Source organism: Camelus bactrianus, chromosome 20, assembly GCF_048773025.1.
Source record: "Camelus bactrianus isolate YW-2024 breed Bactrian camel chromosome 20, ASM4877302v1, whole genome shotgun sequence".
NCBI lineage: Eukaryota > Metazoa > Chordata > Mammalia > Artiodactyla > Camelidae > Camelus > Camelus bactrianus.
Window position 1 is genome coordinate 22,039,273 of NC_133558.1, and position 20,397 is coordinate 22,059,669.

Below are 20,397 nucleotides of genomic sequence, written 5' to 3' on the forward strand. Positions count from 1 at the left end.
AATTGAATTCTTTCTGCCTTTGTGTACATTATTTAACCAGAAATATCACAGTAAATGGATCTGCACACCCCCCTGGTTCAGTCCTTTTATCTTCCTGAAGTGGCTGAATAGATCATGTCTCAGGTTACTTCTAGGTTTACAAATTTAAAGATTTGTAAACTGTGAAGGTCTTAACTCCTTCCATAAAGCCCCTTCAAAGTAAACCCACACAGCTCCATTTACTGCATTAAATCCTTTCTTTCCCAATTCCTATATTTTTGGATGACATTTCACACTGAAGTCTCTTTGCGCAGCTGTGTTAGGCTGTTAGGATCAGGATCTGATGTTTTTTAATGCCTGCACAATTTGTATTAATGTAGTGACAGCAAACTTCTACTCACCCTTCAATACCCAGATTTACTTCTTTCTCACTGTTTTCAACTTCCTAATTCAGCATTAGTCATTCCTGCGTTCCTAAAACATTCTAGACAGTGTTTTTTTACAACACTTATAACTATCTGTTGATCACTATGATTCCTTCAGTGGTTCCGGCCTTAGTAACAATGATTAAGAATTCCTGAGTGCTCAAGATGCACTTGTGAGGCACTTTATCTATCTTTCCTCACTCAAGTTTCATAGCATCTACAGGAATTAGGTAATATTTATTCCCATTTCACAGATGAAAAAACTGACTCTTAGCTTCCCACTCCTCTGATCTTATATGATGCTCCTGAATCAGTCCCCAACTTTGGAACATCTCCACTGTTCCCCTTTCCCCCTCCAGCTCCTATGTGAAAAGGAATAAGGAAATATACAAAACTTAAACACCATAAATTCTATTCTCTCTTTTGAGCTCACTAGATTGTAAGTTACCAGAGTTCTACAATTGTCTCTTCTACTCAAAGTTTATTCTCCACGGTGCTCTATACATAGGAGGCCTGCAACTGTTTGAGGATACATATCATTCAACTGCCTACCTTACAAACAATCATTTTAATCCCAAATACACCAAGGCAACTCTGACAGATGACTTCTTGCCTCTCAGACTCCTATCACCAGACCATTTCCAGTAAATAGACTTCACTTCTCTTTCTCAGAAGGATGGGGCCATCTGGAAGGAGTTTTCTCAAATCACATCAGTGTAATTCAGGCTCTAGATTTTTTTCTTTTACCTACCCTCCAATCTCATAAGAAAGTGCACTTCTTTCCCAAAACCTGTCCTGACCAACCCAAATCTATGAGTCCATGTTACCATTCTACTGGAACTGCTGCTACAGTCATCGCTCATTGCACTGCTCCCTCTTATCTTCATTCTACTCAACTGCTCCAGCTCTGACACCATCACCCACCACTCCCCGTTTTGAACTGTTCTCCCTCGGCTATGTGATATCCTGTCTCTGGCAGCTATGGTGCCCCAAGCTCAGGCCCTGCCCTCAGCTTTTCTTTTGTGCATTTTCTCTCTTGCTGACTCTCCATTCTCCCCATCTAAGTCCCGGACACTTAATTCTCTGTCTACAGCTCTGACTTCTCACTCCACCTCTAGTCCCACATCATCAGTTCACTTCATTACTTCAAATTTGACATGACAAAAACCAAAGTCCCATCTTCTCTCCAAAACCAACTTCTCTTCTAAATTTCCATTTTCCCTATCACCCAGGATCAGAATTTAAGTCATCTTTAACCAAAACCCCCTTCATCTTTAACATAATGGTCTTTCACTAAATCTGTCCATTCCTCTGACTGCAACACTTCTTAACGCACTCCTTCACTCCATTCCCCTGAGACCATGTATCTCAGTTCTAGAATAGAGCAGCATTCTCCCAAAGTTTCCTTCTGGTGAAAAGCCCATGAGTTTATCCTGCATTCCAATCTCAAACAAGCCTTTTCACAGCAACCTTTTAAAGGACAATTGTTTCCCTACTGTGGGACCAAACCAAATTCCTCATCCTCTGAAATCAAGGTTCTATACCCTCAATCCCCCACTCGCCCATCTCTTGCCCTGCCACACCACGAGCCCCAACCCAGGCTCATGTACTCAGTCTCTGGTATGCAACAAGCTCATCCCTACCCCCAATTACACAGGGGCCCCATCTCCTAATACACCTTTTCCCCTCTCTCCTATCCAATTCCAATCCATTTCTTAAAGCCTAAGACTGACTACTTCAGTATTTTGCCTCCAACGTGACATACCTCCAAAGCACAGCCTCCCTACAGTTTTTTTCTATTTGCTTCATGTGCTTTAAGTCCTGCTTCTTTAATTTTTCTATATAACCCCACACAAGTCACAGAGTAGCCACCTGTTCAACTGTACTGAAATGGCTAAAGGAAATTTAAAAGCATTCTTTCTGGAGGCTAGGGAACATGTCCACAGTTTAAAAAATCATCACTGCACCTAGAATACTGCTTTGTGTAAAGTAAGGACTCAATAAATTCTTGTTAACCAAGATAGAACCTAGAGACTACAATGTGTATTTTAAGAAGCATCCTACAGTTTTCCTATACTTGTACTTTTAAAATTCACTTTTTATCTAGTCCTTGACACCTACAAGGTTTAAAATATTAAAAACTTCACACATTCTCAAATATCTTTTAGGACAATTCTAAAAAGAGAAACTATAAGCATCAAGGGTGGGAGGGTATGATGATGCTGGTAAGCATTTCATAAAAATATCAGTTCAGGCCAGTGTTAGTTACACTTGCTCTAATTTGACTGGATTATTTTTTGGCCATTTAAAATAAATTTTATAAACTTTAACATAAAGACATTTTTACTACTAAAGTGGGGCGTTGGAAGGGGGGAGGTTAAAGTTTGCTCCATAGAGAAAATGAAAAAGCTCTCCCAGAAAAATAAAATTCTGACTCAACACATGTATCTTTCTTCTGGTGTACTAGATTACTGAGGAGGTTACCTTAAAAATGACCCATGGGGTGTTTTACATAGGGTTCTTGGGTTGCTAGAACACAAACCAAGTCTGGCTATCTGTAACCAAAAGGAATGTACTGGAAGAAATACCAAAGGCTCAGAAAATTGGAGTGGCAGGGACTAGAGGGCCAGGCTTGGAAGAAAGGCCCATACCATGGGTTGGCAGCAAAAGGCACAGGCTGGGTCTACAACATGGACATCTGGTCAGCACACAGCTGCTGCCCTCCACTCGCCTTCCATCCAGCCTCCTGGGAACCTAGCCTCCAAGCACTGAGCAGCCAACTAGTGGAGTCTGAGTCCTGCACCCACACAGGCACATCAGAGAAGGGAGCTAGCACACTGGCCCACTCAGTTTCTGGGGTGGTGAGTAGGCTCCTCCTCCTCTCCAAAAGGGGATTTCTCCAAAAAGGAGAGAACACTCTGAGGAAGGAGGAGTTGGCCAGAGACCCTAGAAATAATAAACATTTATCCCTCTCTCCACAGACACACCCACTTACAAAGTTATTTGCAGATGGACTCTAGAAACATTATTCTATGTTCTGATTTTCTGCCAGAAAAATCAATCATTCAGTACACTCCGAATTCCCGCACCATAGCCCCTAAATGCTTCTCCGGAGGCTCCACTGTGTATGCTATTGCCTCAACTGCCCTTGGCCTCTTCTGCCAGTCTGACCCCAGCATACTCTCCCCCAAGTCCTGATCAAGTTCTTGTCAAGTTCTTCCAAACCACACACTTTCTCAAACCCAAGAAGAATCCATCTAGCTTCTTCTTTCTCCCACAGTACTATATTTCTACTTTAAAAAAAAAAAAAAAAAAAAGGTTTTCTTAGAAAAGCAAAGCAATCCACAGGAATTATTTTAAATAAATAAAATATAAGCTTTTACATCAGTTTTCTTTTATGTATTTTAAATAATTTCCTGGACATGCAGTAAAGTACTAATTTTTAATGGTACATAATATTAATACCATCAAATAAAAAGTAAGTTAAATTTTGAAGGATTTTCCTGGTTTCGATGGCAGCTCCAAGGTTCAAAATTGGTTGAGCTCCTTTTTTTCAAGTCCTTGGGGATGAGGAGGAAAAGTGTCTTTATTCCCCTCCCAGACACTGGTTGGACTGATCCCTCTTAATTTCCCTTTCTCCCAGCAGACTGGGGGCAGAGTGGGGATAGAGGCAGAGGATAAGAGTTTTGTTTATCCAGAAAAAGGCTTCTCTTTCCCTTTTCTTCTGCCTAATCTATAATAGTTGCTCCATAGACGTTGTTCTGAGGGAAGGAGAAGGAAAGATGGTGGACCACTTACAGTGCTACGTTCCCATGAACAGGGCCCACCATCACCAAGCACTCTGACCTGTGGTACCTTTCCTAACACTAAAACTGCCATGCAAGATGAAACCAGAGAATCACTGAACTGCTCTATTTGAAAACCTTCTACTTCAAATATCACACTGTATTGCAATTGCTGGCTTAATTCTCTATCTCCACTGCCAGACTGTAAGCAGCATGAAGGCAGGGGCTGTGTCTGCCTTGTTCACTGAACACAGCACAGTGCTTATGACTCAAGAAGCATTATCTGAATTAACAAACAAACAAATGCAAACAACTGACGCTCAGAAATTCTCAAAACCTCCTTCTTACCACAATTTTCTCTAACTCCAAGTTGCAATGATGTAGATATTGCCTTTTTCTTGGCTTTATATTTACATAATTGACACTGAGTATTAATCTGTGCCAGCCTCTGGACTAAGTGTTCTATATAATAAATAATTTCACTTAATTTTCCCCAATACAATGAAATAGAAAGGTACTACTATTACAAGTGAAAAAATAAGGTGTAGAGATGTGAAATAATTTGCTCAAGATCATACAGACTAGTGAGCATAAGAGCCAGGGATCCCTCTCATTCAGGTCTGACTGACTCCAGAAGGGGGAGAGGGTATATAGCTCAAGTGGTAGAGCGCATGCTTATGCACAGGGTCCTGGGTTCAATTCCCAGTACCTCCTCCAAAAAATAAATAAATAAGTAAAACCTAATTACCACCCACCCCCAAGAAAAAAAATTTAAAAAAAATTACAATTGAACTGACTAACTCCAGCATCCAAAATCTTAACCACCACAGACATGAAAACTCAAATGCTTCACTATGAGGCCTGGGCAGGGTATAAGTGTGTGAAGACCATCAGACTATTCTGACAGAGACACATGTTTCCAAAGTAAAGAAGTAGGAGTATTTTCATCTTCACAAAGAATAGGCATTCTCTCATTTTTCTTCAAACATGTAGCCCTTCTTATACTCCATTTTTCCACTTTTGAGAGAAATTTCCAGGGGTACAGGAAATACTTTACCTTTCTCTTAACTCTACCTTAAAAAGGCAGTATCACCTTTTTGTGTTGGCTCAGCCACCACAATAAATGGCAGTTGACACTGGGCCCTGGTATCAATCACAGAGACCACAGAGAGAGGGGTAGGGACTATTGGCCAACTGAAAAGGGGTGAACAGTCCAAAAGGCAGCCACCACTCAGCTCTGGCCACAATCATCACAGAGGAATGCTCGGCCAGTGCTGCCAGATCTTCTGATTTTTTTAAGAAAAACGTAAGACCAGGTTTCTTATTTGAAATTTAAATTATTTTAATAGATATTAAATGCTGGCTACTAATTTAAAGAAATTCTTTAATCATCCTGCAGCCCAAAACCAGACATAAGCCAACAGTTTGTTGTCCTCACAACACTCTAGGACAAACAGGCTTTCAAAGACTATATATCCAGATCCCTTACTTTCCATGGTCTACCTGGCTCAATGTCTTCCACCTGGAATACTCTTTGTCAGCTACCCAAATCCAACCAAGATATCCAGGTGTGGCACCACACATTCCATAGAACTGTCCCTAACATTCCACTTCATCTTCACAGACTCCTCCAAATTCCTTAAATGTCCCTCTCTGTCACTTTTCTAATTATTTTACATTTTACACTCTAAACTGCATCTTGCCAACAGTTTAAAGCTCAAGAGCTCAGATTCTGTATTCTACATACCTTAAAACCCTCAGTTTGAAGTATTTTTTATAGATACCACAACTACTTTTGTAATTAAAACAAAATCCTTTTTGAAAGAAAAAGTCACTCATAGCACCTGGCTGAAGGATGATACCAAGCTAGCCCCTTATTAAATATTTGTCTAACCCATGAAAATAACATAGATATATAATGATAACATACAGAGACTTTCTAACTCATTTTACTAATAAACTCTACAAGTTTTGTCTTATTATTATTAAAGGTAGTCTACCCAACTGCAAAACCTCACAGGAAGAAATCAGCATTGCAGTGGTAAGTGTAAAAGCTCTGAGTCAGGGCTCAGCACAGTCAGTAAATGACTGAATACAAGTCTGGCATTCAGTTTATAAATCAGTCATTTCTGCAGAGAAGAAGAGAATGAAAACATTAAACAATCAAAAGTTTCCATTACACTAGTTCATGTTACTATGAAAAGTGTTTTATGAAAACACATAATTTTTCTTACGGAATATTTTATTAGGATTCTTAAATATTCAAAGAAAAATCACATCCTTCCTCATTTTTACAGAAAGTAGAAGCACTGTATGTCTGAGTTCATACCCATTTCTGTTCATCATTGCTAAGCTGCTCTCATAAAGCACATCAGAAAAGTGTTCAATAACAGACTCAAAGAAAAGATTTCCAGGCAGTTCTTTTGAAGGACTTTACTCTTTCATGAACAAAGAGATCAACTAACTATATAAAGAAAATCTACCTAAGGAATCATTTCTTTTTTATGTTTATAATACTTTTCTTCTCTTTATAACGTTTCTACTTGCTTTAAATTTTTATTTTTGTAGTTTTTTTTTTTTTACATGGAGTAGAAATTCACTCTTTATCTCCTTTTGGAAGTGTTCACAAAAGATATTATCACAATATAATTCTTTATGACACTTAAGCAACTAATTTCCCACTTTAAAAGGAGTTTAAAAAAAAATCCTAAACTGTCTAAGAATTTTTTTAAACTGTATTTGGACAAAGCACACCAAAAGGCATGATCTTACTTTGCCTCAGATACATAACCAGATTTCCACAAACTACACTAAGAAAGCAGCAGCAGAACATAATTTAAATGATAAAATGTGTAAAAAAAAAAAAAAAAAGGAAAAAAACCACTCATGTTTGCTTTGCAAATACTTTTGGTGCTCACAGTTGAACATGGGTCTATCATTCTTTAAAAAATTACATATTTTTTTTTCTATTTCAAATTAAATGAGGTTGCACTGTGATAACCTTTTTCAGTCAAGTCTTCCCATACCCAGCTCTAGGCTGGCATTTCGGGATGGGCTGTTAGGAAGACACAAAAAAGAAATTTAAGGCATGGTCTGTGAGACAGAAAACAACTCAGTTTTCTTCCTTCTTGAGCAGGGAAAAACCCAGTTCTTCCCTATTGTGTGTTTTCCCCCTGTGAGTCCCCTTCAGTATTCACACGGAACACTTCACTTCTAATACTTTTGATCTCCAGATGTGTCTGGGGTTTTCCCACATGAAGCAAGTCTCTGCAACACCAGCTGGGTGTTCTACAATTTAACTCAATTCTGACACTATCTACCTGGAGAAAGTGTCTACCTGGAGATTCCACTGATTAAGGGCTCAGTCCTACAGGACTGCCCCTCCCCACTTCAGATGCCAGCCCCTCTCTCCATGCAGATGCCAGTCCTAATCTCAGGATACAACCTGTGCTTCTGACCAACCACCTACGGACTGAAGGTTCCAATGATCCCTTCCTTGGGTTCCATTAATTTGCAAGAGTGGCTCACAGAACTCAGGGAAACACTCACATTTACCTGTTTATTAAAGGACATGATAAAGGATAAAAATGAATAGCCAGATGAAGATACATAGGGCAAGGTCAGGGAGGGTCCCGAGTGTAGGAGCTTCTGTCCTCATGGAGTTGGGGTGCACCACCCTCCCAGTGTGGATGTGTCTGCCCATCTGGAAGGTCTCTGAACCCCACGGGGGCTTCATTACATAGGCATGATCAATTCTTAACTCCATTTTCAGCTCTTCTCCCTCAAGAGAATGGGGCACAGGGCTGAAAATTCCAAACTTCTAATCATGCCCTGGTCTCTCCAGTGATCAGTCTTCATCCAGGAGCTATCCAGGAGCCACCCAGAACTGCCTCATTAGAACAAAAGACACTCCTATCACCTACGAAATTGTAAGGATTTCAGTAGCCTTGTGTCAGGAACAGATGTCAAAGACCAATATTAGAACAAGATATGCTCCTAGTGTTCTTACCACTGAGGAAATTACAAGGGTTTTAGGAGCTCTGTGCCAGGAACTGGGGACAGAGATCAATGCATATTTTCTATTATCTCACAGTCTGTCTCAGGAGGAGCTGAAAAGCCACAATTCCACTCAGAATTCTACCTGCTCCCCACTCCACAGCTGGGGACAAAGGCATATGGCTAAAGCGAACAGCTTCCTACCAGGTTTAGGCTCATATATTACCTTTAGAAGGGATGTACTCTGGCTTACAAGGTCAGCTCTGGGTAGTCTAAACAATGAGAGTTTAGAAATCAGCAAAACCAGTCTGATCCAGATGACTGCTGAGCTGCTTTTCAGGGGCTTGAAGGCCAGTTAGGCAAGCAGTTTCCACAGGGTAGCACTCTCCTGAAACACATACAGCCCACTGCCAACACATCCCCAGACTCGCAAGAACTGATCAATCCTAGACACACGCTCTGTCTCTCTCTCCCCCTTTGCATCCCCAGCAGTTCCCCACTCTAGAAGGATCCCTGACACTTAAGGTAACCAAACCTCAATAAAAGGAAGTATTGAGGTAGAAGTAGGTAAGTATTGAAAAGCCATAGGTACTCAAGTAGCATGGGTTCAAATACACTTCTAGGAAAAATTGGCAAGCTTTTGTTCTATTAAACAAAAAATGGCCTCCAACCTTTAATTAGCAATGCACGGTGGTACTTTTATAAGCTAACTACCTAGTCTCTTCAACAAGTGCTGTTAGGAAAGCTGGACAGCCACATGCAAATCAATGAAGTTGGAATGCTCCCTCGCACCCTATACAAAAATAAACTCAAAATAGCTTAAAGACTTAAACATAAGACAAGACACTATAAACCTCCTAGAAGAAAACATAGGCAAAACATTCTCTGACAAAGATCTTAGTAATGTTCTCCTAGGACAGTCTACCCAGGCAACAGAAATAAAAGCAAAAATAAACAAATGGGACCTTTTTAAGCTTTTGCACAGCAAAGAAAACTATAAAAACAAAACAAAAAGACAACTTATGGAATGGGAAAAAATACTTGCAAATGATGTGACTGACAAGGGCTTAATTTCCAGAATATAAAAACAGCTCATACAACTTAATAATAAACAAACAAACAAACAAACCCAATCCAATCCAAAAATGGGCAGAAGACCTAAACAAGTAATTCTCCAAAGAGATATAAATGGCCAACAGGCACATGAAAAAATGCTCAATATCGCTAATTATCGGAGAAATGCAAATCAAAACTACAGTAAGGTATCACCTCACATCAGTCAGAATGACCATCATCAAAAAGTCCACAAACAATAAATGTTGGAGAGGGTGTGAAAAGAGAACTCTCCTACACTGTTGGTGGGAATGCAGTTTGGTGCAGCCATTATGTAAAACAGAATGGAGATACTTCAAAACACTAAAAATAGACATACCACATGATCCAGCAATCATACTCCTGGGCATATATCCAGAGGGAACTCTAATTCAAAAAGACACATGCACTCCAACATTCACAGCAGCACTATTTACAATAGCCAAGACATGGAAACAACCTAAATATCCATCGACAGCTGACTGCATAAAGCAGTTGTAGTATATTTATACAATGGAATATTACTTGGCCATTAAAAATGCCATTTGCAGCAACTTGGATGGACCTAGAGATCGTCATTCTAAGTGAAATAAGCCGGAAAGAAAAATACTGTATGATATCACTTATATGAGGAATCTTGAAAAAAAAAAAAAAAGACACAGATGAACTTATTTACAAAATGGAAACTGACTCAGACATAGAAAACTTACGGTTACCAAAAGAGAAAGATGGTGGGGGAGGGATAAAAAGGGAGTTTGGGATTTGCAGATACTAACTACTATATATAAAGAAGATACATAGCAAATTTATACTGCATAGAGAACTATATTCAATATCTTGTAGTAACCAATAATGAAAAAGAATATGAAAATGAATATATATATATGTATGACTGAAATACTATGCTGTACACCAGAAACTGACACAACACTGTAAACTGACTATACCTCAATAAAAAAAAATAATAAGCTAACTACTTGACTAGTGTGCTATAGCCACTACACACACACACACACACAGACACCCTTTAAGAAGCATCTAGGGTGAGAAACAGGATGGCTAGAGAAGACAGGTGGGAAGGAGATTTACATTTTACTCCATATTCTTCATAACTTTTGAATTTTGTACTGTGTGCATATATATATTTCCTATTCAAAGTAGTCCTTCTGAGTAAACTACCCTAAGAAAAGTAGAAAGAAACTTTAGGGTCTTTACTTTGGGTCCTTTCAGACTTAACCTTTTAAAAAGATTATAGTACCTTCCTTTATCTCCACCTATACATTACTTAAATACAGCTTTTTCTCATAAACTCTTACCATTCATCCTATTCACTTTACACCTCACACTCAAAGGAAAGAAGCTGGCTTCATGGGATGTTACTGCTTTGTTTGCTGGCTAGCTTTACAGAACAGAGTAAGGAAGATCCAGGAAAATGGGAAAGGTAATAATGCCCCACAAGATCTGGTTTCCTCCCACCTCCCCAACCATCTCCCACCACACTCCCCAACTCTGCCCTCTGGTACTGACCTGCTTCCCAAGCTCATTCTTCACTTGGGGCCTCTGTAATTGCTCTTTCCTCTACCTTGCCATTCAGTATCAATCAGAATTTGCCGACCTCCTCTCCCATTTCAGTTATACCATGCATTTATTTCCCACCCAGCACCCACTAGTGCCTAAAAAAAAAAAATTATCAAGTTCACTAATATTTTTGCTCATTTACTGTCTCCTAGCGTTTGTATCAGATGCTTCACAAGAGCAATGGCTTCCATTCTGCCTTGTTCATCACCGTGTCCCCAGAACAATGTTCAACCTGGAAGCAGGCACTTAATAAAAGTTTGTAGAACAAATGAGTAAGTAAGTGAATGAATATAAGAAGGAATACTTTTTCTTATTCAAAGGGTTAGGAAGCAAGGCTTTGAGAAGGCTGGGAAAAAGACTGAACACTCTCAAGCATCCATGTTACTTCAAGGCAGAAATTCTCAAACTGGATTCAAGAAGTTTTCTTGGGTGTTGAGAGAGGATTTCACTCAGAAACTCAGCTGTGTATGTTTTATTACTAAATTGTAAGTTTGAACTTTATTTCCAAATTCAATTCTTTACTCTTCTTTTATCCACGTTTTTGTTTTTGTTTTGTTTTTTGCCTATGATGGTTCCTTTGTTCTGTTTCATATGTTAATCACCATCAATTAAATGCTTTTAGGACTCAGCCCACATAAACTTTACATGTTTCTTTTACTTTACCCTACATAAAGAACAAAGTAGTGATGACGGGAAAATTGTATGACCATTCCTATCAATCTGCATTCCCAAATTAACTACTTCAGTATTAACTAAACTTTAGAATCCAGATTTGACATACACTGTTGACTATGAACCACTATTGACAAGTCATTAAAGCAGTATCTACTACTCAACTGTAGTTTGTTGGTATACTTACTTACTAATAAAGGTTCCAGGCTATCAGCAACATAAAAATCCTTTTCCCTCAGGTACTGTACCAATAGGATTAGGCATCACTATATCAACCAACTACCCAACACAAATCCTAGAAGATGGCACAGACTCTCAGTTCAACATTGGAAAGAAATCCTAAAAGTCCCATCATGGGATGATCCAATAAGATTCAGAAAAGACTTACAGCCAAATACACATATACTCCTGTTGGGCTGATACTCAAGATCATCAGACACCCTGTCACTAAAATTGGAAATAAAGAAAGAGCTGGGAGACTTCTCTGAAACATATTTATCAACATATTATTGGTAGACACTAGCATTCAGGATGTTTTTATTACTTTCAGTTCCTCCACTACACTGTACGCTTCTTGAATGTAGTGACTGTGTTCATTCAGTCATTTGCACAGTCAATAAATAATATTAAGCATCTACTAAATTCTAAGCATTGAGGACACAGGAGTGAAAAAAACTGATAAAAGAGAGAAAACTCCCTATTCTCGTGGACTAGCTTGCATTCAGTTGAGAGAAAACAAACAATAAACAAATGGATACATAATACGTCTTGATGGTGATATGTGCTGTCAAGGAAAAGAGCACAATAGACAAACAGTGGACAATAACAATGGACTGGGGTTATTTTATATAAGGGTGATCATTAAAGACCTGTCTGATAAGGTGAAAATTAAACAAAGACCTGAAGTGAGGGAGTGAGCCATGCAGATAATATGGAGGAGAAACAGCACAGAGCCAGTGTGCTGGAAGAGAGGGATGAGTAACAGGGAGAGTGGTAAGAGATGAGGTCAGAGCTATGGCAGGGGACCAAATTGTCCAGAGCCTTAGAGATCATAGTTAAGACTTTGGATTTACTGAAACTGAACACCACTGGAGCAGAGGAGTGACATGATCTGGCTTCCGTGTTAGAGAGAATCACTATCAGCTGTAGCAGTGAAGACTGGAGGAGTAATGGCAGAAGCAGGGAGACCAGTTAGGAAGATACAGCAATAATCCAGGTGAAAGGCAAGAATGGGTTAGGATAAAATAGCACAGTGAAGGTTGAATAAGGTTATTCAAGATTTGCTGTCATATTAGATGTAGGTATAAGAAGGGGAGAAGTCAAGGATGATTCCAAGGTTTCTAACATGAGCAACTGGTAATATGGAGATATCATTTACTAAAAGAGGGATAACTTTAAGAGAAGCAGATTTCTGCTGCTGTTTGTTCTTTGGGATGGAATTAAGAATTCAGTTTGGGCATTTTTAAGTTTGAGATGCCTAGCAGATATCCAAACGGAAATACTGAGTAGACCACAGGATAGTCTAGTTTTGATTTCAAGAGAGAAGTCAGGGCTAAAAACAGATATTCAAAAGTAATCAGTAAAAATACTGTACATATTTAGAGATGGAACTATTAAGATCACCTACTGTATGAGTGTGTGTTTGGGATGGAGGGGGGCAATTTTCAAAGACTGTGCCCTCGTGCTGCAATGAAAAGAAGTCAGGAAAATGAGGAATACCACAACAGTACCACAAAGGGAGAGAAGAACTAGAGAGATGCCCTAGAAACAAGGTGATGAAAGTGTTTCAAGAAGAAAGGAATGATCGGGTAACATAAGGATTGAGAACTGGCCACTGGATGTGGCTAACTTGTGGGATCTTGGAACGTGGCTTCAGCAAAAGTCGTAGAGACGAGTGCCTGAACCGAGCAAGTTCAAGAGGGAATAGGAAGAGGGAAAGTGGAGACAGTGAGTAAAGAAAAGCTATGCTATGAAAGGGAAGAGAGAAAATGGGATGGTAGCTGGAAGGAATATGGAGTCAAGGGAGCTTTTTTTTTTTAAGACGGGAAATATTATAGCCTGTTTGACTTGGGAATAAAACAGTAGAGAAGAAAAGGTAACGAAGCAAGAAAGTCAGGACAATTACGGGCTGAGGTAGCTGTGTAGGCAGGAGGGGATGGGCACAAGTGCACAGCGGGCAGAGCGTTTGGCTTTATAAGGGAGCACAGTCTCATTTATCCATGTAGTCCCAGGATCTTGCACAGAGACTAGTTAGTTCATAGCAGGGCTCTCAAAAAAAACATGTGCTGAGGGGAGGGTATAGCTCAAGTAGAGTGCATGCTTAGCATGCAGGAGGTCCTGGGTTCAATCCCCAGTACCTCCATTAAAAATAAATAAATAAAACCCAATTATCACCCCCTCCCCAAGAAAACATGTGCTGAAGGAATGAATAAACAAATGTATTGTTGAACAAGGGCCCTTCCTTTTTGTACTATGCTCTGAAGAAAAATATAGATTGCTTAACACAGTAGATACACAATGACATATTTACTGAGAAATGAGAATCATCCAAAAGCAAAAGATTAGGGCAAGGAATGGGAAAAAAGTAGGGAGAATGCAGTATGATTTCAGACCAGAATTCACATCCCAGGAAGTAAGTAGAAAAGGAGATAATGGGAGAAACACCTAAGTGACTAGCTATATAGGGGAAGCATACACACGCATACACACACACACACACACACACACACACACACACACACACAGGATCAACGCACACATGGTGCTCTTAGAGCAATGTAATACTGTACAATGACCAAGACAGGCTACAAAAAGACTCCCCAGCCACACAGCCAGCCTGGGATCTACTGGAAGCCCTTATTCATGGTTACTGCCTCTGGGGTTGCCACCTGGGCCTTACTCCCCTCTCTAGAGCCTGGGGGAAGGTGTGGCCTGTAGTGACGTCCTTCTACCTGCTCCTCTGGGGCATTTTTACTGACACTCAGGCCACCAGAGTCTCCACTCACTAAGAGTCTTCAATGTCCATCATCTTCCCATCCCTCCTAGAGAGCTCAAGGATCTGAGAAAATGAGAAGAAAATGAGAAGCCTCCTGATGGAAAAACTCAACAAACAAAGACCTTTAAGGGCAGTTCTGTCTTTTCTTTTTTAAAATAGTTTTAATGTACAGGGAAATTTTACTGAGACACTCCTATCATACTCACTTTTCTCCGAGTAAACATAGACCTTCAGGAGCAGCGTAACTTTCCCCGGCACTGTGATGATATCTGCTATATAGTCTGCCTCACTGGCCTTTCTAAGAGAGTATTTCAACTGTCTAAATAGATATTTCAACTGTCTAAAAATGCCTGTGTTACACTCCCCAACCCCAGTCCAGGGAGGGTACGCAGAGTACAAGCAAGCCCACCCCCAGTATCACTCGCATTCTGTAATCACAGAGCCTCCAAGAAAGGAAAGAAATGAGGGAAACAGGAAAAGGAAGTGCTTTAGGAAGGCCCAAGGTGAATTACACAACAAAGATGAACGTCATATTACCCAATTTAGTACAACAAAATTTTACTCAAGAAGTATGTTCAAGAGGGGAAGGTACAGCTCAAGTGGTAGAGTGCATGCTTAGCATACACCAGGTCCTGGGTTCAATCCCAGCACTTCTAAAAATAAAATAAATAACTAAACCTAATTACCTCCCCGCAAGAAGAAAACAAAGAAATGTTTCAGTCTTCTATACTGTTTATGATAAAATGCTAATTGGAAGATAAGGTAGAATAAAAACATAAATGTAAATTTATTTGCTAATCTTTGTTAGTAGATCCATGATGTCTTGAATGTGGGTCTATTGCTGAACTGCAAGTTGTCTTTCATATACCACACCTACCATGCATGACTTGTATTTTCTAGTTCTAATTTCTATGAAGAAAAACAAAAATCTGAAAACATTCATGAAGTAATCTATGTGCAGAGTCCTTCTAGACTTTTAAGATTCCCTCTCCATCTTTTGTAGTTTGCTTATCCATATAATTGAACAATTTCTTTTAGTAACTTGAAATTATCGAGTTATTCCAAAGCATCTGAAATACTTCTCACAAAATCATTCTTTTTAAAATCAAACGTCAACAGCTGACGTCATATTCAGTTATACTGTATAATTACAATAGTAAGTACAATGAACATAAACAGATATACAGATAAATACAACTGACTCTTTGTAAACACTTGATTGGTTGAGAGGCCACATGGGTGGGGGCCTGTCAGACCCAGCAACACACAGAGTAACAGCAAGCATGCAGTGCATCATGTTTGTTAGAGCAGAGGCTGGGCAAGAGACTGCCCACTGTACATCAAGCTGTTACATCAAGTCACGTTAGCTACCATGAGCGCCCCAAGCTTAAAGATTTTAATTTATCAAAATGTCAGTAACAATTAGTAAAACATCTAAGTGGGGGGACTTTCCTGCTACTGATTCTTGTATATCAACAGGAAAAGCAGCCAGAGGTTTGAAGGAAAGGGAACTCATTTTCATCATGTTGGGTCTGTCCCACTAGCCGATAAGCTCCCTGCACGTCTGTCTCCTTTGTAATTGTATCACAGAACCTGACACTCAGTGAGTGCTCAATAGACTTGCCCAGTAAACTTGCTGAATATGTTCACACATTCTAATCTGGATCAGTATTTCAGCTGCTATCACTGCTGGCCTATAAATAAAATTTTCTGGGGCTTAAAAAAAAGGAATGTTAGAAGGTTTGAGTCATGGTCCATTATCTGCTAATATTTTCCATCTGTTTTTCTTTACATTGTATGTATGTTTCCTGACATTGGTTAATTATACTTACAAATCATGGTCCAAGTTATACTTACATTATTATTGTATTAATGCTAATAATATTCTGTAAACTATTCTATTTTGATTAAAGCCATTAGTGCCCATTAAAAAATAAAGTTGGGCTGAATGTCCTATTAAGTTTGAATTTCACATTCCCACAATGTGCGGCAGCTAATACTTTCAGTTTTTGGCACTACTACTGAGAACATAAAAGTTCTCCTGGAACTAACAAATTACTTCCCTTCCAACACAATTATATAATCTGAGAGTTGAATGGCACCCTAGAGATTATTCTGTGGTCCCCAAATCCCTCCCAATTAAGGATTCTAATCAAAAACTACTCAAGTTTTTGGGGCAGGGAGAGATGTTTAGCTTTAAACCCCACATTACAGAATGCCTCACCTAGAGTAGGCTCTTAATACATAGCTTAAATCTGAAATGCACCCATTTCATTAATTTTCTTATTCTTCCTAGGGCTTTAGCTGTAGCATCTACTGAATCTGTAATTAAAGATCTGCATGAATCTTCTGCTCATTAACCCATGTTTAAAAAGAAATTCAAGAGAGGAAACTCCACGATCAGTCAAATGTTTTAACATTAACACTGCTTATGTCAGTACATAATAAAACTTGAACAGAAAATGGAAAATCAAGTCTTCATTAGTTTGCTTAAGATCTATAAAGGGTTTCCAACTTATCCAAGATAGTCATATATCCTCAATTTCTAGTATGATTTTTTTAAACAAAGTCTTGTATCATTCATACAAGTAAATTATCCATCCACCCTTTTTATAATTGGGGTGCTCACAGATTTAACCATAGTACTGCAGTAAGGTATGTTATTATGCTAATTCATTTTCCCTCCAGTTAACAGCCTGTGATCCCATCTGATTTCCCATAAATGACATGATAATGAAGAGAACAAAGCTTCTGGAGCAGTAAACACCACCAATAATTTTACTTTAGTCAAGTATGTATTCCAAAAAAAGTACATAATTTACAGCATGGCCTTGCTTAGCACTGCTTTAACAATGCGTCAGTTTTGAAGGCTTTTACAATATTTGCAAGGGCACAAAGTATACATTTCCAAATCCTGTTTCCTACTGTTTTGCTAAAAGGGAACACACAATATCCCTCAACAGCACAATTACAGTGGGCTTTATTAACTTTTTTTTTCCCAGGCAATAATTTAAATTCCCACTTCCTCCTAAATATCTTTGGACAGCAACTCCTGGCAACCCATCTGTCTCTTTCATCACAGCTTCTTTTCATAACTAAAGGGTCAAGTTCTTTTCTATCCATTTCAACACGACGCACTGTACTTGCAGCCCTGCCACGATAGCCCACTACTGACTGCCGGAATACAGCATATTGAATTTCACTGTCCTTCATTGTTTCCAGTTTAACTGCCATTTTACCACCATGCACACGAGAGAAATGCGTTCCCACAGGCATCTTATGAATTTCCAAAGCAGCTATTCTTTGAGGATTTACAAAACATTTGCCTTCTCTGAATTCCCTTTATCACCAGAGAAACGGCTTTGGGGAGCTGAGATTTTTTTTAAGTACCTTATGCAAAAAAACCCACAAAAACGGATTTTAAGCATTTCTATTTTGCTAACAATTTTAATCCTAAAGGCCTTCCTACAGGGCAGTGTAGGAATCTTAAATACTGCTTTTGGCCTTCCCAATTAAAATGAAAATTTTCAGCCCACAAAAATTATCTCATCAAGTATTCTTTCTTCTTAGCCTACACCCTAAGGGCTACCCAGCGCGTTGTAAAATAAACTGGCTTTGGATTTTGTACAACGCCCTAAATCTTCCTAAGAGCCCCCACCTTGGGCTCACAGACGCACATAATCCCTCGGCAAACCTCAAACCTGCCAAGGAAGTGTACTCTTTCTCTGCCACAAAGGGACGGCCCACGCCTCGTGCACGGCGGCCTCTGCACACATGTGCTGGGCTGACAAGTGCGGAGCGGCCCTTCCTGGATCCAAAGCGGTAAGCCTGGACCGAAAGCCACACTCTTCCCCACCCACTGCCTTCTGCCCACGGCCACTCTCCCCAATGATAGGCAACCCGCTCTGAAGTGCCCTGGCCGCGGACTGGCGTCCCAGTCGGCCTGGCTCGTGCCGTACGGCCACGCTCAGACCCACTTCCCCTCCACCCATCGTCCTTTTTCCTTCCCCCTCTTCTTCGCCTCAGAAATTCCGTCGGAACTTCTTTCGGGCCGAGCGGAGAGGCCCAGCCTGGGACCCGGGCACACCCTCCCCTGGCGGCCGCGCCCCCCGCGTCTCGGCCCGAAGCGGCCACCGAACCCGGGGACCCGCAGCCCGCCGGGCCCAGCGCCTCACCTCCTCCTCGCTCTCGCTACGGAAACACAGGCACGCGGCCCGCTTCTTGTAGCCGTCGCCGTCATAGGTGCGGGTCTGGTTCGACTTGAGCTTCATCATCCTCCTGGCCCGGGTAGGGGTGCCGTGTGGGTCGCGGGAGTCGAAGGTGGGGAGCCCGCTCCGGACGGCCGCGCGCGCGCGCGCCCCCGGCTCGACCAAGGGAAGCAGGGAGGGGGAGCCGCTTCTCCGCTACACGGCTCAGCCGCTGGCCCGCCGCGGCCGCCTCATTCCCCCCGGCCCAGGCTCCGCGCCGCCGCCGCCGTCACGGCTGCCGTCGCCGCCGCCGCCGCCACGGCCGCCGCCCCCTCTGCCGCCGCCACTCCCGACGACGACCGCGCCGCCATGTTGGGCGCGCTGCGTCAGCGGCGTAAGGCCCCGCCAGCCTGCAGCACGGCCGCGCGCTCGCAACGCAGGCCACGTTCGGGAATCGCGCCCTCCCAGTCCGCGCGGCGTAAACGAGCGTCTGGAAGGGGAAAGCCGCGCGACTAAAGGCGGCTGAAACGCCAGTAGCGTAGGGGTGGGGACCTTGGGGCGCGCGGGAGGAAGCCCAGGGAGAAAGGGGTGCGGTTGCAGGGTTGACCCGCTCGGCAGAGGAAGGGTAAGCGAGGATTTGCCTAAAGTCGCGCCACGAGTGCGCAGCCGAAGACAAACCAAGGTCAGGCCGCCCGGGCCTTGACCCTGCGCGTTCATCTGAGAGGGGAGAAAGGGGGAAGATCTGGAGGTAAAAGTGGGATGCAATTCAGCGCAAATTAATCAGGGTACAGCCTGAGATGCCTGGGATTAAGCACTGCACGGAAACGGGTCGGGGGTGTTGCACATTGTATTCACATCCAGAAGCTCTGGAAGTCTTTCGGGCTGGGGCATGCAGTCCACTAGAACAGATTTTTATTCTACATTCCTTTATTGGTGCAAAGTAGCACATGCTTCCTCTTTAGGTAAACAGGATGGCCAGAAAGGGGTGTGTGTGTGTGTGATGTGATGCAAATCATAAGACATTATCATGTTTGGCAGTGAAGGAGGAGGATATACTGCGGATGTCAAACAGACTCTCCAGGGAAAGATACACAGCCAGATGCTCTCCAGCAGGGAAAAATGGGACCTGTGAATGTTCTCAGCAGCCCAGACCAAACCTAGTACCATGACAACTCCCTGAACGTGCTGAAAATCCTATGCATGATTTGTCTGTGAATTACTTATTACCCGTTTTGAATTTGCTTGTATTTAGCATCGTCAAAAAAGATCAGGATTTGGAACCAAACAAACCTAGGCTGGAATCTCATTTTATATCATTTATTTACCCCTGTAAAATAGAAATAATAAACGCATTTTGGCACCTGGCACATAGTAGTCACTCAATACATTGTAAGTACAGGCACGTACTTCACTTTTTTGCACTTTGCAGGCATTGTGTTTTTTACAAATTGAAGGTCTGTGGCAACCTTGCATTGAGCAACATTCTTCCAACACCATTTTCCCACGTATTTGCTTAGTTCATGTCTCTCTGTCACATTTTGGTAATTATCACAATATTTCAAACTTTTTAATTATTACCTTTTGTTATGGTTACCTATGATCAGTGATCTTTGATGTTACTCACTTCAACTTACTGAAGGCTCAGATGATGGTTGGCATTCTTTAGCAATAAAGTGTTTTTAAATTAA

The 20,397-nt window shown here is 41.1% G+C and overlaps 1 protein-coding gene and 1 long non-coding RNA gene across 3 annotated transcripts in view; one reads left to right on the forward strand and one right to left on the reverse strand.

Moving 5' to 3' along the window:
• The window catches only part of NUDT3 (nudix hydrolase 3), an 89,250-nt gene extending 70,222 nt beyond the window's left edge, over positions 1–19,028 (reverse strand). The window contains exon 1 of the mRNA XM_074348510.1: positions 18,698–19,028. Within this exon, the coding sequence (XP_074204611.1) occupies positions 18,698–18,796 (99 nt within the window). The 5' untranslated portion in view covers positions 18,797–19,028. The remainder of the gene's footprint in view (positions 1–18,697) is intronic.
• A 46-nt stretch (positions 19,029–19,074) lies between these two features.
• LOC141574231 (uncharacterized) lies at positions 19,075–20,397 on the forward strand. 2 transcript variants are annotated; one of them, XR_012501087.1, is made up of 2 exons: positions 19,075–19,457; positions 19,748–20,397. It is a non-coding gene; the product is annotated as an uncharacterized LOC141574231 (long non-coding RNA). The 2 variants fall into 2 exon arrangements; XR_012501086.1 differs by having other exon boundaries at positions 19,753–20,397.